At 40.8% G+C, this 17928-nt stretch overlaps 1 protein-coding gene across 1 annotated transcript; it reads right to left on the bottom strand.

The window, feature by feature from the left end:
• Nucleotides 1-4967: 4967 nt before the first annotated feature.
• LATS2 (large tumor suppressor kinase 2) lies at nucleotides 4968-16935 on the bottom strand (the record flags this gene model as incomplete). The annotated part of the gene is made up of 6 exons (XM_010078405.1): nucleotides 4968-5462; nucleotides 6173-6279; nucleotides 7570-7752; nucleotides 8382-8964; nucleotides 11692-13229; nucleotides 16803-16935. Coding segments are annotated over 6 exons (3039 nt in total), but the record flags the coding sequence as incomplete, so codon positions are not given.
• Nucleotides 16936-17928: the final 993 nt, after the last annotated feature.

Here is a 17928-nt window from a genome sequence, read left to right as displayed (position 1 = left end):
TGTGATCTAGGTGTTCCTGCTCCGACAGGGGGATTGGACTAGACGATCTTTCAAGGTCCCTTCCGATCTCTAACATTCTGTGATTCTGTGAATTTAATTTTCAGACTTTACATTAATAAGAGATTCCATCAGACTTGCCATGTTACTGAGTGACCAGCAGATCCTTCTCCTTTCTAGCCCAATTTCTCCTCTGGCCATAGAAAGGTATTCAGAAGCAGAGTCAGGAGTTTAGAGGAAAAACTTGTCATCTGTGGTAAGCAGTTGATGGCGCACAGTGAGCTCCTTTGTGGCACTTGGCTGGGCAAACCAATAGCATCGCAGTCAGATCCACCTTCCTTTAAAGCAGCCCAGGGATGGAGGCGGTGTGGGAGCCGGGTAGCAATGCAGCCTCTTTCTTCCCCGTACAGCATGACCCAAAACTATGGATATGGCTCACAACATGAACAGGTGTGCAAGCTCCCTCCTGCCCTGGAGGACTCTCTGAGGAGGGTGTTGTGTGCTGTGCGCTCCCAAAAAGTGTAGGACAAACAGAAGGTGCCAATGTAAATGCTCTCCTCAACACAAGCAGCCCCATGGGGTAACTGCTGCATGCTGCAAGGCTGGACCATCTTTCAAGTCTTTTTCTTGTGATCTGACATTATCAGCTATTTCCCCTCACCCATGTGCATCCCTTGCACATTCAATTCCCGCTTTTCTTACAGCAGCCCAGGGGACCAAGTACCTGGGGCTTTCCTGGGTCATGGGGATCCCAGGACCAAGACCAGGAGATGAAGTATGCCTTACACCCCACTATTTTTTGAGCCCCACTGAAGTTTAATAAATACTTGAGAGCACAGCAGGCCTGCTTCATGAAGCCCCATTTTCTTCACTATCTAAAATTTAACAGACGTAGGCACTGGTATTTTTCATCTCATAGAAGTGAAGTAAAGGCACTTTCCAAACCACAAGAGCTGACAAGTCAGCGCATCCATCAATGCATTTTAATTTAAATTGTCCATGTCACCAGGCTCCAGTTTCTTCTGCAGGGCTTGGAGCTACTACTGCCATGTGCAGAAGGTAACAACAGCTTTATGGATCAGATCTTCAGTTTATTTTGATGAGTCCATGACTCTGTTTTCACTGAGTGCCGCTCACTGCTCATTCACTGCTCAGAACAGAAACCAGAGGAAGGCACAACTTCTGTGTTCTTGCTGCAGCAGATTTCTTTGCCAGGAAAAACATTTTCACACTTTTTTTTTGGTGTGTTTTAACAGTTGCTATTTCTACATTATCTATTCCTGAGATTATTTCCTGTGGGAAAGATTTAATATTTTTAATTCCAATAATAACTTGAGTAACAGTTGCCATTTTCTGCCAATGTTTCTGCGTTTTGGGATAGAACCAAATTATATGTTCTAAATTCCTCTTCTCATTGCAGTTTGTCTAGGAAAGCTTTTAAGGCAGTTATTTCATATGTCACAAATGCCAGGGAAAAGAACAGAATTTTGTTTATGAGACTGATTTTCCACCATGTTCTGGGCTATCGCCCCGCTTCCTGCATAGTTAACCTCATTCTTCCATTTCCATTTAAAAGTCAAATGCTTCTCCCCCTCATTTAACTTTCATGGTATTCAAGCTAGGTACCTGGTTATAACTCCTACTGCTAGTTCTTTTACATCTAACCCGGAATAATTTGTTTATCAAGAATTGTTGCTGCTTCTTAGCAAATATGGCCACACAGAAGAGTGCAGGTATGAAAGGCTGCAGAGGCCCTTTCTGTTCCCGTGCCATTGGCACCCTTGCATTATAAAGTTTCCATTCTGGAAATAGCAATTGCTTAGATTTTCAGAGGCAATTATTTATACTTTTGTACACATAGTAAGTAGCATTACTGTGCATGTGTGTCTTTGCTGAAACTCAGAAACGGAATTCCTGTCTCACCAAGATCAGCAGCAGGTTCAGCCTTGACTCAGTAAAGTTAGGATTACATCTCCAGTGTCACCTGTGGCCTTAACTAAGAACACTACTTCAGAATTATAACTCCTTACTTTCAGTCAGGAATAAATACATCTAAGGGGTTGTTGTTTGTTTTTTTTTTTTTTTTAAAGGAAGAGATTTTTTTAAACAAACATTGAATTGATGTAACTTCTTAAAAGAAGATATTAGATGCTTTTTGCAGGAAGTTCATCAGAAGTGAGAATGCTGAAAGCCAGTCCCAGTATATGGCATATTGTTTACTTGCCCAAATTTAATAAAATTTACTCCAGGTTTCCATTTACCCCTGAAATTTCTGCGAAGGACTTCAGCCCTCTAGAGACAGTGCCTGGTAAGTTGGAAAGATTTGTTTTTCAAATCAGTTCTTGTTTAGGTGAAATGGGAGTTGGCTTCTGTTCCCTGCAGCATAGATTTTAAATGAGTAATGTATTCATTGTGGAAGCACCTGTTTCCTTCTGGTTTTGCTTAGTTGCAAAGATTCTGTATTTGCAGCTGAATTATTTATGTTTCAGAAATACATCAGAGGCAACAGCCAGAGGGGGCAAGCACACTGGTTGTGGTTGCCCTGGCAGAGCCACCACTGCAGAGAAAGTGACTGTGCTGAATTTTATGCCATCTGCTGACCTGGTCACACCAAAGTAAGTTTTACCTGGGAACCCTGCCCTTTATTCTCAAGGGCCATGAGGACAGAAGAAACTGTCTTAATGTACCCAGCGATCCCACATCAAATGCTGCAGGAGAGGTGAGATTTGGATCTCATGTTCATAACTCAAACCCATCACTAACATTACAAAACCAATCCAATTAAAAATTCTGCACAGAAATTATCCTTTTCAAGACCACATAATGCATTTTAGATTTTGATTCAGATTTTTAATAAATTGTGCCAGTAGAAGCTTTCAAAGGCAATGACATATCAATAAATAACAGTTAAATTGAGTTCCTGAGAAAGAACCTACCACATGAAAGAATGTCAGATATATGTAAATAACACAAAATGGCATTACTATATAAAAAAGCAGTAATACTGAATCTTACATAAACTGTCACAACACAAGCACTGCATACCTCAGAACATTCCTTTCATACAAATGTAAACAAATACACAATCATTTCTGTTTAGTTTAGGCTGATGAATTTATATGTTGTTGCTTAGATATCTAAACAATGGATAGGATACGATATGCTAAAACATTAAGGAATAATATGTGGAATAATATATGGAAAAAATAATGAAGCTCCAGATTTAAAAATAAAATAAAGCAAAAATACATTAAAGGAGTGTTTTCCTCAAATGTTATTATGGCAATCACTTTAAATAGGACTGTTACACTAATTTGAATTAAGGATTTTTGTGTGTGTTTACTTATTTAGTTATATATATAATATATGCAAATATGTATGGCTTAATTATCTTTAGTATTCTGATATCACCTTGAATAATTCTCACTTATACATACAAGAAAAAAATGCATATTTTAACATAGTTAAGAATTGATATTTCAAAGTATGCCTATAATTTGACAGAAATGAAGGACTATTGTGCTCCATCACAGCAACACTTTTACCTATAGACAACAGGACAGAATGACCTAGGAACAATGCCAACATTTTCAGATGTCAGTGCCTAAAACATTAGGATCCTAAACAGATACATTTTGGGATCTCATGTCTGGAAAAGCCATGTGCCTCCAGGTTCCGCAGATGTCCATGGAGCTGCATGTGCCCAACATCAGCCTCATGGCACTTAGGATCTCGATGTGTTATGGGAGCGTTAGACACTCTGTTTTGAAGACGTTGAGCTACACATTAGTATTGGTGCTCTGCATTACTGCTACTATTAAACAATGGACACCGTGCTGCATGCTACGTGGATAAGTCCAATTGAGACTGTTGCCACAAATCAGCTTTGTAATAACGGTCTTGCTATTGATCCTTTGTGGGGAAATGTGTGTGCCGATGATAAGTGTTTACTAAAATGATTGATTACATCAGACCACAAAATCACTATTCAGTTATAACCTTTGCAACCTGTTTTACAAAATTAATATTGGATACAATCATAAGAGGAAGCCACCCACACAATACATTATCAACACACGGTTTAAAATGGTCTAATTTTAGACCCTTAGTAAAAATGGATCCACAGGACCTGCCTGTGAATGGCAAGAAAAGGCCATTTCAAATAGAAAAACACTGCTCATGCAACATTCTTCACACACTAGACAATGAAATCACACCCAAATCGTCACTTGCTCACACTTTCTATTATACTCCAATAAGCAGGAGGAAAAAAAGCAGCTTTAAGGTTATGTCACAATTTTGAAATGTGGAAAATACATATAATAAACAAAAATCATGGTGCGAATACAATGGCATCAGTAAATTTAGAAAATTAGAGAGCAGTTTTCTTTTTTTCATTTTTCTTCTTTTTTTTTTTTCTTTCTTACATTATTGCACAGACACCTTTCATCACATGTTCTTCAGCTTTATGCATCTTCCTAAATGTGAAATAAGTGCTATGGATAAACAAAAATGTAGAAAAGAAGAACAGCAGCATGATTTGTCGAAGTTAATCCCTATAATTTAGTAGGAAAAAAACCCCTGCTATAAACAAAATATAAGTGCTCTTTATTCATTTAAAAAATAACGCTGACAGTTGCAGAAGTCTGTAAATGTTAATCTGAGTAGGGAGATGCTGACCTCAAATAAAAATAGGCCTAGAAATGATAGACTGCTGGCCTTGCAGGTTTTGGTGAAGACCAGGATTTCAAGTGTAATTATCAACAAAGTTATTTACAGTAAAACTGACCTGAACTTTCAAGAGTGCCATTTTTAGGACCTGGCCCTGCAAGATACTGTCTCTGCAGGACAACTCCAGCCTCAGCTGAAGTTACACCTGAACAAGCGCTGCAGGATCAGCTCCTAAAGGATCAGCTAAAGGCCCTACTGGATTTGAGACTAGTCTTATCTGGGGTACTCTATACAATAATTTACACATATACAGGCTGACAAGCTCCAGTCTGATCCACCACACCTTTGTCTTCTCCATCAGATTTCTCAGACTGGCCAACTTCGATTCCAGAAGGTTTGGGATACCTGAACGGATACCCGTTGTCATCAAAGAACCTTCGGAAAGTAAACTCGTAAAATGCATGTTCTGTGTGTTTGCTATTGGAAGAGGCTAGTGGATCCCATGTCCTGGTGCTGTCACCGCTAGCATCATTCCAAGGACTTTCTTCTTCAACTGGATCAAAATTTGAAGTGTCCATTGGATGGCTGATCTTTGGAACATAGGGAGCTGGCTGCCTACGGATATCGGTAGAAAAGTCCATAGAGTGAAAGAAAGAATGGGCCTTAATATCATCTGCTCCATTTCTTCCAAGCCTGTCCTCAGCAGCACAGCAGAGCTTTGTGATGAGATCAGTTGCCTCAGGGCTTAGCTTGATCTGTGAGGGAATGTGCAGTGTGCTTTCCCAATTTATCACCTGGAGGAAAGAAAGGTATTAAACAACTTCTAATCCTGGAAACAGAATCCTTCCAATTGGCAACACTAACTGTACAGAATTATACACATAACTAGTCAACTCACAGTCTATACAGTTATTTTAGAGGTTCAAAAACCCAATGATTAGATTGCACAGCTGTTAATATACTTTAATGAATCAAAAAACATTGCTGGAAAGCAGAAAAAAGGAGCAATTCCATTTGAAAAAAAAGGCAAATTCCTTCCTGAATGCTCCCACAGTCTGATTTGAGAACATATTCAGTTTACACATTCCTTCATCAAATGACTTCAAGGAATTCCTTAATTTTGTGTCCACAATGTAAACTAGGAAAAGTGGTCATGAGATACATCCTTTCTAATAGAAAACTACTCACTGCTTGAATTTGAAACACCTACATTGCTAACTGTAATTATCATTGGCATATCAGCTTACTCAAATCTGATAGGCACTCTAAGAACTAACTCGTGCTTAAGAAATCAGAATTGTGCTGAGAAGACTCGTAAAACTAAGAACTTATTTATGCAGTTGGACACATCAGTTCTAGTCTGATATTCAGTACTTTCATTGATTGGGAAAGGATTTGTCCCTCCATAGAACTATTCAAAATCAGGCTTTTGTCATCACTGCTCCTTTCTCTAGTAAAACAAGTAAAACGTGCTAATGCAGAATGGAATTTTGCTTCAACTTACCTTCAGTTGGGTTTCTGTGGGTGTAGGAGCTAGAAAAGGAGGCTGTCCCACTAACATCTCAAAGAGGATAACACCAACACTCCACCAGTCACAGAGCTGGGTGTATCCTGAAAGGCAAGCCAAAAGGTTGTCCTCCAGCGACCAAGGAGAATGTGTATACAGCTACTTGCAATTAAGTATGACAACATACAGCACAGATTTCTGTCTTTTCTCAGACAAACAATATGTGACCTAAAACCAAAGGATTAACCATCCACCTTCATCATAAAGTCGCTTCTGCTTCCTGACCTAAATTTTACTGCTGTCAGTAAAGATCTAATCCTGTTGTCTGGGAATCTTTCTGAGTAAATTTAATACTCATCAGAAGTGAGTGGTGAAACCACATAACTAGAAAGAATGAAGGGTTTTTTTGTGCCCTGTCCCACAACTACATCACTACACAGCACAAACTGGACCTCAAAGAATAACAAAAAGGTTTAGTGATGGATGTCCCCCTCTAGGTTCAGTGGAGGTGGCACCATGAGTTTTGAAAAGCTGCTGAAAGACACAGCCTGGGTCTAGAGAGAGAAGAAAGCCACAGATGACTTTTTGAGCAAGTTCCAAGCAGAAGAACAATTTAAATCACTTCATTGCTGTGACAAGACAACTAAGGTCTATGTTTCAGATCTCCAAAAAGGAACAGAGGATTTAAACACTGATTTCAATGGAAATTTGTGTCATCGCATGATGTACGGTCCAGTGTGAAATCTCTCAACCTGAGAAAGATTAGGCTTAGGATCGGGCTTGCAGACAACTTTGAACATCTAATATCCTTACTACAGTGACCATGTCTGTTCTGCATGGATAGCCAACAAGTACTGTCTAAATTGCTCAGCCCAAGCTTTTGAATGCAGTGTGTCCAGTGCAAATCGTGGAAGACTTTTTGTTGGGTTTCCCCAAGATTCTGGCTGGGAATCTGGAGGACATGTTTCCACAGTTTACATGATCCATATTTAAGTGGCCTGTCTGAATCAGTGATTCAGAACCATCAGCTGGCTACCCACCGGTCTATGTAAACTTGCTAGTGGTCATAGTCGTACTCCATGAGTACAGATAATCTGCTTTATACTTGAAAAATATAACTGCCAACATCATCTGACACATTTATTAGCAGTCTCATTCAAAGGCCTCAGAGTGTAGATATACACAAACACACAAAGTATGACCACCATCAATGTCAGCAATGTGATGCTAAACAGTGGAGCATGTGGAGAAACCTGTTCTCCTTAGTCTGAGCTACATGTTTGTGGCCTTCAGAATGACCATTTTCCAAAGCAGCAAGCTTATCTAAGGAAAAAAAAAAATTATTTCAAAGCATCAGTGTTCACTTTAACAGGAGAAAAATATAGTTTATCTACCTTTACGAAGCAGGACTTCAGGAGCAATATAATTAGGGGTTCCGACTAACGAGTGGGCTAGACATCTCTGATGCTGCTTCTTAGCTCTTTGTTCCAATGTCTTCAACCTATCTCCACATCGACAATTGGACACATCATCCCAAAGATCACTGGGCTCCATGCTGTCTTGTCTGATATGGCTCCCTTTCAAATGGGAGAGAAAGTTTACATTCATGGTCATAAAAAACAACACACAAAGAGAAAAGTATTTATCCAGTTGTGCCAACTTCTACTGTCACTGAAGAACAGCATTTAAACGTTAAACCCAAGGCATTTCCTTCTGCCCTCCCGTTCACAAGTGGTTTCTATAACCAGCAAAATGTCTCTGTCTCAGTGCAAGGAAGCATGCTCCCATATGGCAGATACAGAATAATGGAGTATATTTAAATTATCTATACCAATTGTTTATAACCTTTTTGCCATCAGATGACAACACTCCTCAATAGCACACACAGGAGGTGCATGGACTACCTTAAATTTGAGATTAAATTACTTCACCATCAAGAAAGTCCCTCCAAACAAGTATAAACTGAAAAATTGCTGCTACTGCACTGGTCAGCCAGATGGCAGATAGGGATTTGAACAGTATTGGAAACAAAGGCCTGGAAACAAACTAACTGAATGAATTAGTGAGAGACAGACACATCATATTGTCATTGACCCTTTGTCAATGTACACACCTCTCTTCTGAGCTGTCATTTCTGCCAAGAGCTACCTGTTTATTTCAAAATAAATAATGCAATATCATCACAAATAAAGCCTAAGAACACTACCTTTCTGATAGTATTTTGAGTTGTGAGTCCACCTGAATCCAGTACACAGTCCAAAGTCAGTCAGTTTGATATGCCCATCAAGGTCTATCAGAATGTTGTCAGGCTTGATGTCTCGATGAATAAATCCCATTTTGTGCACACTCTCTATAGCCAAAGTCAGCTCTGCAATATAAAATCTAGCAAGACGCTCTGGAAAGACCTCCATCCGAATCAGCAGACTCATCATATCCCCACCTGGGATGTAGTCCATCACAAAGTACAAGTTCTCTTTATCTTGGAAGGAATAATAGAGTTTAACCACCCATTCATTGTCTGCCTCAGCAAGTATGTCCCTCTCTGCTTTGACATGAGCCACCTGGTTCCGGTTTAACACATCCTTCTTTCGCAGAGTCTTCATGGCATACAGGGCATGGGTATCCACTTTGCAGGCCAGGCATACTTCTCCAAATGCACCAATACCCAGAGTCTTGATTTTCACAAACATAGATTTGTCCATTTTGGCCCTTTTGAGTCTGTTGTAGTTGGACTCCTTCTGGTAGAGAATTTTCCTCATTTGTTCCTGTTCTGCTTCACAAAGGCCAGCCTTTACAAAGGAAAGCAAACCACAAGAGCTAGTACTGTTACATTTATAGCAAGAAAATAAACTAGCATTCCCAAAATGCATTTCTCAGAAAAATTAACCAAGAACCAGGAAAGATGTATTAATGGGAGATATACTCTGTCTGTTGAGGTATTTCTGAAATACCGGCAAATTCACTGTGCCCTAACCCATTACCTGAATTTGCCGTAACTGAGATTGGTCTGCCTTTCTCATTTGACTGAATGAAGAGGCACTGGGCAATACTGTCAGAGAGGGGAATATAACACAGCAAACCTGATAACGAGATTTGGTTCACACCTTTCAAATATGTACTTTGCCACTGCACTCCACTATATGCATATGCACTGCAGTACAGCTTAACTTAACTTAATCCTAGATGCAGCAGTCCACTTCGTTCATGAATGGCTCTCCAAGACAACTCACATTAACACTTCCTACCTTGACTGCTGTTTGATGGCTGTTTTTTGGGTTGCAATTAAGAAGATGGTTTTGACCTACACATTCCGAAGTGCCTTGGGAACCTTCCTCTTTAGAAACTTTCTTCTTCTGCCATATAGAGCATCCACTCTCAAGCTTTGTCTATCTCCTGACCACCTGTTCTACAGAATTCTCCTTTTCCCTCCCAAAATACGTGCATATAACCCTCAGCTCTGGCCTCCCCACAGCCACTGCAGCCCAGACCCTATTTCCACCCTAAATGTATTTCCCCTCTGCACCTAAGCTGTAAAAAAGCTGGCTTGTCCAGCCACCTCCTGTCCCCAGAGAGACTCCAAGTAACTGCAGGTAACATTTCACATGGCTGCAGGGAGAGACCTCCTGAGAAAGGGAGAAGCAGCAGTATCCAGCCAGACTTTCCCCACTTTTCAAGACAGAGCCTTGACACTGACAACTCTGCCAGCTTCGATGCCTGTCCTTCTCCTGAGAGCCACTGGTGGCCTCCACCAGCAGAAGACTCTGGGCTGATCCCTAGGATCCTCTGACTATTCATCTTCTGCAGGACACTCATTTTTTTCAGCACACTCCATTTCCAAAATCCTGAATTAACACGCATCAACTGAAGCACTTTGAGAGGAAGATTAGTGACTGGTGGGAAGGGGCAATAAGGAGGAGGGTGGAAGGAGCTGAAGCTGACTGGACCGCTGCTTAGATTGATTTAATTTCATATCTTTAGTCTAGGTCTTTGAAGATAAACATGGGCAGCCAAACTACGCAGCGAGATCTCCACAGTATAAAAATGAAATCTGTATGAATAAAGGATGGAGGAGGTCTGCAGAAACTTGCAGAACAGGTAGGATGGATCTTCAGACTGAAGGCAACAGCCAAATCAAAACAAGTAATGCTGTTTTTAAAATATAAGGCAAGTACATCAATCCATAATAAAGGAACTGTTCACTGTTTTAAGGTAAAATAATTAGTCTGTTGTGTTCTTGGTTAATTCTCGAATAATGCGATATTCAGATAACCAAAATCTCCTGAGTGTATTATTCCAGCCAGTGACGAGGTTGCTAGGGGAAGGAGTTGCTTTTGTTTACAGCTGAATTATCTCTGAGTTATGAAGTGAGGGAAAGCTGAAAAGTCAGAAGGGAAGAACTAATGCAATTAGCTGCTGTTTTACTTCTCTAGAGATCATTCCTTATCTCAGTCTCAGGAAAATATTCACCAAGTCCAAGCAATGCAACACAATCTGTACTTGCAGTGAGGACAAACTATTAACTGTCACTAAAATGATGACCTTTCAAGAGGTTTTAGAAGCATATTCATTTAATTTTAACCTCCACAAACAAACCACTGAGTCTTCTGGAGCAATACAAGCATCAAATTAATTGACTCTGGAAATTGACTGTGCTAGGGAAAATTGGGTAGTTAATTATTATCCATTATGCGTTAATAATAGCTTTCCTTAGAGACTATCCTTAAATACAAAAGTAGAATAGTCATATTCTAGTCATGCCTGAGAGAAAAAAACCCCAAAACTCTTCCACATTTAAAAATTAAAAACAAAATTGCCAGAGCCACCATCAGAACTTGGCAGCTTTGTTTTAAACAGCCCTATCAGTGAATCAGCTTAGGTTTGAGAGGTATAATTAGGCATGAAAGAAGCTCTCACACAAAAAGTGAATGTCCCTCAGACCTGCTTCTCAAAAAAGTTCCAGCAAGGGTCCCAAGATCAGTTCAAGCTGGCCAAGATATGATTACTAGCATGATATTTTTACTTATATGTGTTCAACAGACAACTTCCAATCAAGTATTACATATTCATCTGAAAACATGGCACAGTGAATACACTGCCAAGATGAACCATGGCTTTGGTGAATGAGTGGCTACCATGGAACAGGGAGGAAGAACTGGAGCAAAGAGAAAACATTTTTCAGAGCTTTTGCAAGAGCTGAAAAATATTGCCAGAGTTGTCTCAGCCTCAAACTTGGCTTCTGAGCTCTTGCCTAAGCAAACCTAATGCCTTCTTGCTATGGGGGGTTTTGCTTCATTTTACTTTTCTGGTATGAAGATATATTATTTCACATCTCAGGTTCTTCAAACAGCCTCTCAGACCTGCATCCATGCTTCTAAGTGAATAATCTGGTATAGGGAGCTGTTGGATACCTATTACTTCCAATGAAGTCTGCCTTTATAAACTTTTTGACCGATTAAAAATAGAAATAATAAATTTCACCCCATTAGCTTTTACTATAACAAAACAAGGAGAATTACTTTAGCCATTTCTTGCTCCAATTGTAATCGTCTGTTAATTTTCTGTTGGTAGGTCTTTATGACATTTTCTACATGTTGCTCCATGTAGAACTTGAAGGCAAAAGGTGAGTAGCTCTTTATTCGGGATTCTCGCTTTTCCTCATCTTTGCCATTTTTTCGCACAGGCACCGGAGACGTCTGAATCTGCTTTTTATCCTTGCTTAGCTTTTCAGCTTTAGTGTTCTTGCCGCTTTTATCATTTCGCTCACTGTTCTCCTCAGCCTTATTGCACGTTGAATTGGGGACTACACGGAGGGTCTGCTCTACACCCATGCATAAGCAGTTGATGTCAAACTGCTCAGAGCTACCAGGAAGTAACAAATGCTTGGGATACGGTGGTGGTGGACACCGCAGTTCCTGGTTACCATAATCCACATCTAGTTGATAGGCATTAGCTGTTCCAACAGGTGGCACATGCTGCTCAATGATCTCCAAGCCATCCACAGCCGATGCCTGCGCAGGTAACCAGCCAGGGTGGGAAGGTCCAACTGCAGTCTGAGGCTCAGGTCTCATCACTCGCATGCTCTTCACTGGCTGGAGAATATGAGCAGATGTGACTGCTGTGATTGTATTTGGAGATGTAATTGAAGGATCAGGTTTTCCTGGAGGAACCTGTCTTATAGACACTGTCACTTGTGGCTGTTGCTGGTGGTTGTTAAAAGAGTTTGTTCTGCTCGGCACTGTGGCATCGGGTCTGAAGGATACGTGTTGCCGTGGAGATGTTTCTATTCCTGGATTCTGTAAGGAATCTCGGCGTGACTGTGCTGCTGCCTGCCACTGCTGAACTTGAGGATTATTCATGTCATAGAGGTCCATGTTTAGGCTATTTCTAGATGGAGTTAATAGATTTTGTGGTGGACTGTCTGAAAAATCATTAGCAAAGGCTGGACCTCTGGATATCACATGCATTTGATGAGAAGAAGGACTTGTCTGTTTGTGATGAGAATGTGACATATACAGGCTTGCTGGTGCCTGCTGAAATGCATGACCAGAATTATTCTGAACAACTGCCCCTTTATTTGGGAGATTGGTGTATCCTCCCTCCTGCTGCATCTTGTTTTGGAAGGACGGACTCCGCTGAACACCATACCCCATAGGTTCCCCCTGCACCATCATGTGCTGCCTGCTGTAATGTTGGCTGTTGGAGCCATGGGACGCCTGCAGCTGCAAAGCTTGACTACTGTGATTACCCACTGGATAATTAATCACAGAAGACTCGATATTTGCAGGGTATGTTTTCTGCTGATGGCTTGCGGGTGTGCTGTGAGTGCCTACTCCGGGGGGCCGCTGTACAGGAGCATTCATAGCTGCAGACTGTGAAGCAGAGATTAAATAGTCCATGTATGGCCTTGGAACTTCAGTATGCATATTTGCACCTTCTGCTCCAAAGCCTGTCCCTTCATAGGCTGCATTACTGATCTGATGGTAGGACGGAAAAGATTCGTTTGATCCTTCAAAGCTTGGCCTGCGGGTTACATTATTTGGCACAATACCCTTTCCTTGATAAAAAGAACACAGAAGAATGTTAGGAAACAATTCAAGTGAACCAATTACTTTACATTACTCATCCATCTATACATACAGACATACACACACACGCACGCACACTGCGTAGGGAGTCTGTGTTACAAAAACACCTTCCAAAATCTAAATTAAGCACTCCAAACATTTTAAGCTATAGGTGCCAAGTATTACTACTGATAATGAGCTACTGGCCCACAACACTGCTCATGCCAGGAATCCTCAGGGAGTCCTATCAAATAATGAAAATAGAAGCACAAATTCCTTAACTATGAAATCATCAGATTACACTGCAGCCTGGTTTTTAAAGCTGGACCAGTATTACCAGTCATTACTCACAGACAGGAGGAAGCTACAGAGCAGGGGGTTAAGTACAGCACCAACAGGAAAAAAAAAAGCTCCCGGAAGGACTGTCAATACAACTTAAAGTCAACATTACTATAAGCCACTAGGTCATTGCATCATCGTATAGTCCACATCTTCTGTACAGTGAGCTCACTGCTCATGCTGGGGTTCTGTTTACATCTTTCTGTTCCATCATTCTCCTCAAAAATCCTTGTTTCTTTCTCCTTCATTTACAACAAAGCCATCACACAGTTTGTCCTGTATTCTTTCTAATGTGTTGGACACAAGAGTATCCCCTCATATTACTCGTCTTCCACCTGTTTGGAAGGCAAATCCTTCAGGGTGTCAACATGTTAATCTCAGCTTGAAGAATGTGCAGAGACAAGATAGCAGCATTCCTACACTGGAAGTGTTAATGGCACTTTTCATCAGTTCTTTGATCTGAGGACAAATTGCAGGTGTATAAAGTACTGGTTGTGCTAAACACAGAGTTTAGCTATTTTTTTGTTCCCTTTCTGGTTCTTTAGCTTTCACAAATCACAGGACTCAGCCCATTATGCCTAAACAATGTCCTTTTAAAATCTTGACTTCACAAGGTCTGCAAGAGTAGTCGCATTGAGCCAACAGGCTTGAACACTGGATTGCAAGCTTTTCCAATTATTTGCATTACACCATGTCCCAGCTGGGCCATATGCAGCACACCTGAGCATAGCTGTTGATTCCTCACCTTAACACACAACATACTCTGGCCTGGGGGTGGGAGGCAGCCATGAGACCCATTTGTCATCACTGTCAGTAGGATTCATGCTGAGCCTCAGGGGCAAACTGACTTTGTTTTTCCCTATCAGAGGCCATGAGGAAAGTAGCAACAATAATTGTCCTCCTTTGGGACACATACTTCAGCCATGCAAGGAATCTTGTTGATGTCAAGAGAGATATGATGTCTGCCTCCTAGATTTGTATACCAGTAAGCCTGTTCTGGTCTGACGGAGGAATATTTGGATTTGTGAAGATACCAAACGTGGTAGTTGCAGGTAATTTTTTTTCATACATTCCTATCCAACACAGTAACTGTTATGACTATCTCTCACCTGTGCAGGTTTTAGATCAGAATGTATTCTTAAGACTAATCAACTATACTCATGGGATCATCTGTTTTTATACATAACTATCTGGTAAATTTTATTTGAGTCTTGCCACTATGTGAGCTTTACAACTGAAGTTAAAGCAGGACAAAAATTAATAGTTTGAAAATCTATTTCCATACACCAATATACGGTATTCAAAAACAGATTTAAATTCTCAAACTGCAAATGAAAAGTTCCCAGGTAGCATTACATGCCTCCTAATGAACTAGAGGAGGCCTATGCTACCCTAGCACAAACAATACCATACCTAACAGATCAGTATGATTTTGTGGCACCTCAAGCATGCAAACATCAATTGCATGATATTTAAGTTTTGCATTCTGTGTATCCTAAAAGCAAAGGTGGATCTTCAGCCCGAAAGGTTAAGTTTTCAAAACAGCTGCATGCATTGGAATGTTAACAATGCAAAACCAAGTGCAAATGAAAGAAAACTGAGTAATTAAAATGTTACTCTAGAACGATTTTTCAACCCTTCCAGAGGAAATGTATGCTCTTTAGAACTGCATGTGTTCCTTCACTTTAAGGAATAAAGCCTCTATAATGTAAAGCAAAATACAGTTCAGAAATTCTGTTGAAGTTATTTTAAATTCTCCTTAAGGCTCAGTTGAGGCCACATTTGTGCATGTATTAGGACAGAACTCTCCCAATAGCAAACTGGCCAGTACTACTTCGTGTATCAGGTGGTCACCCTGCAGGGTAACACTCTCAGAAATGTTTTCTTAGGGTTTTCCAGAATTTCCCCAAATAATGAGGAGGTCTATGACTCATAGAAAGTGCAGCTGAGATGCTCCTTACCCAGAACCATCATCCTTTCCTACCACATCTGAAAGTCCATTCTTGAAAGTAAACACCTGGAAAACGAGGTCCTTCCCCATTTCTGTCTTCCATATACGTGGTTACCCTCAGGGTCCCCCAGGAAAGAAGTGGCTTTACTGAAGACCTCCTTCCTGTCCAAGGATTTCTCTTTGTAAACTGAATGCACTTTCTCCTCCTCCGCTTTCCTCATCTCTGGAAATCCCTCTCTGTTAACTATGACAAATTTAATACCCTTCCCAACAAAGATCTTCAATTTGATCAAGAGGCAAGAAGGAAGGTGCTGCTGAGGTGGCAAGAGAGAAGCTTCTCAGGTTGAAATCACTTGCACTCAGTAAACTCAACTTATGACCACACAGAGGTCTGTACTAATGTAATCAGACCAATTGAATGGATTTGTTTGCTTCAACTAGTCCAATGTGGACAAGACCTTTTAAGTCTAAATGTTGCCACTGACACAGGAGAGGTTCCTTATCCAACAAAACAGGCCCTTGACAACAGCTCTCCAACCCACTCAACCCTTCATCCACTAACCCCTCTGTGGCACGTAACACTGTGTGATTACACAGGTTCAGCCAGTCAGAGGAGGGTTATTTGTCTGCTTTGCCAATTTTTGAAACTGAAAGAAGATAAAAGTAACCAACTCTATCCAAACCAGAGTGTATCCTGATCACAGATCAAAACCATTCTGCAACGCTGTAAGTTGAACAATACCTGAACAGAAACAACTCTTGCAAGGCCGTTTGTCAGCTGTGGTCTGATGTTTGCTGATGAGGCGTATGCAGGGCCCAAATCCTCCCATTTGCTAAATGAAACTGAAGCAGACTAGCAGGGATGAGTGGAAAAGCTTCTGTTACCTTGGCTCAAGCTATTTCTGCAGTGTACTTACAAGGATGTTAACAGGAATGAATTCCTGGGAAGTGAGCTATCTCACAACTCCATAGCAATTACTCACATGCAAACTTTTACTTTGCAGTAAACTTGAGATGACTGAGGTGATTTGCACTGAAGGACAAATAGCTTTGTGTTTAAGAGGGTGGACTACAAATGTGCTCTTGCAAAGCAGGTGAGTTGTGTTCAGCTTTCAGCCCCGCTCACCTTGCAGGGCCATATTATGTCACTGTCTCCTACAAGAGTACTACTGAATACTGCCAATCCACAACTTCTCACCAGCAACAACTCTACTTTAAGAAATAGCTTACTGCAAGAAAGAAAAACATTATTTTTAAAAAAGTTCATGCTTACCTGGTGAGGTCTGCTTAATTACACGTACTATCTGCTCATTTCTAGGATCCAAGTAGCTCATTTTACTGATATACTCCAGAGCCGCTTCAATACTTCTGCTACCTGTCTGCTTCAGTGCTCGGACAGCCATCTCCTATATAAAGCAAACAAAAACTGAATCACATTGAGACAAAATCCAAGCACTGTACTGCAGGCTAGAAAGCAGTAAGCGTTCTTACATTTATAGAAACATTTTATAATTCACACCAGATCACAGCTGCCTGAAGCCAAATGGACTCATATTTTGAAAACACTGGCATGCCTTATACAACTCCAACTACTCCAACACAGCCACGGTTAGTGTCCCCTGCTCTACAGCCAGCAAGTCACATTCTTCTGGAGTTTTGTTTATACATTTACTTGCAGCTCAGGTATATGGAATTCATATACCTTTCAACAATGACTCCAGCCTCTGGTTGCAAAGCAAAATTCACAAGTTCTTGCAAAACTGTGTGGTCTTTTCTGAAATGATGGAGAGACTGAAATCCAGAGCTTTAATGTTGAATTCACGTTGCTGAACTTCAGCCATCAAAAAGTTGGATACTTAGTTGAAAGTAGTTGCTGAGAACCTTTCCATAACCACCTCCGAAAGGCAATTCATAAAATAGATATAACAGGAGATAAACTGACCTTTTGTGACAGAAGATTAGAGGACTAATTTGAACTGGACTCACAGCTCTTAGACGGCTAAAGTTGGATGAAATCAATGTCACTATCAAGGACTTGCCTGCAAATGTCAGGATCCTATTATCTTGCCGCTGTAGTGCCATTTTTAGGGGAATTCTGTCATCACAACCTGCCCACTGAGCACTGAATCAGATGGAGTTTGAGCCTTCTTGGCTCGGCTTAATAACTGCAGATGTGATGGCTGCGTCGGTACAAGCGCACCGCTCTTGCCCACAGAGCAGTTCTGTGCACTGGCCAGCAGTCAGGTAGCCTCAACACGTACACCCTGTTCCCATATCATCTGGAGCAAAGAACAACTTTGCTTGACTGAACTGCAAGTACATGTAACACACGCGCTAATTGTCTACTTAGCAAGGGAGGATCATCTCAGATGACACTAATTCACACTTAGCACAGAGCC

This window comes from Pterocles gutturalis, unplaced genomic scaffold (genome assembly GCF_000699245.1).
Source record: "Pterocles gutturalis isolate BGI_N339 unplaced genomic scaffold, ASM69924v1 scaffold53293, whole genome shotgun sequence".
Lineage (NCBI taxonomy): Eukaryota > Metazoa > Chordata > Aves > Pterocliformes > Pteroclidae > Pterocles > Pterocles gutturalis.
Note: the sequence above shows the minus strand (reverse complement) of the source record. Positions and strands in the feature narration are given on the sequence as shown.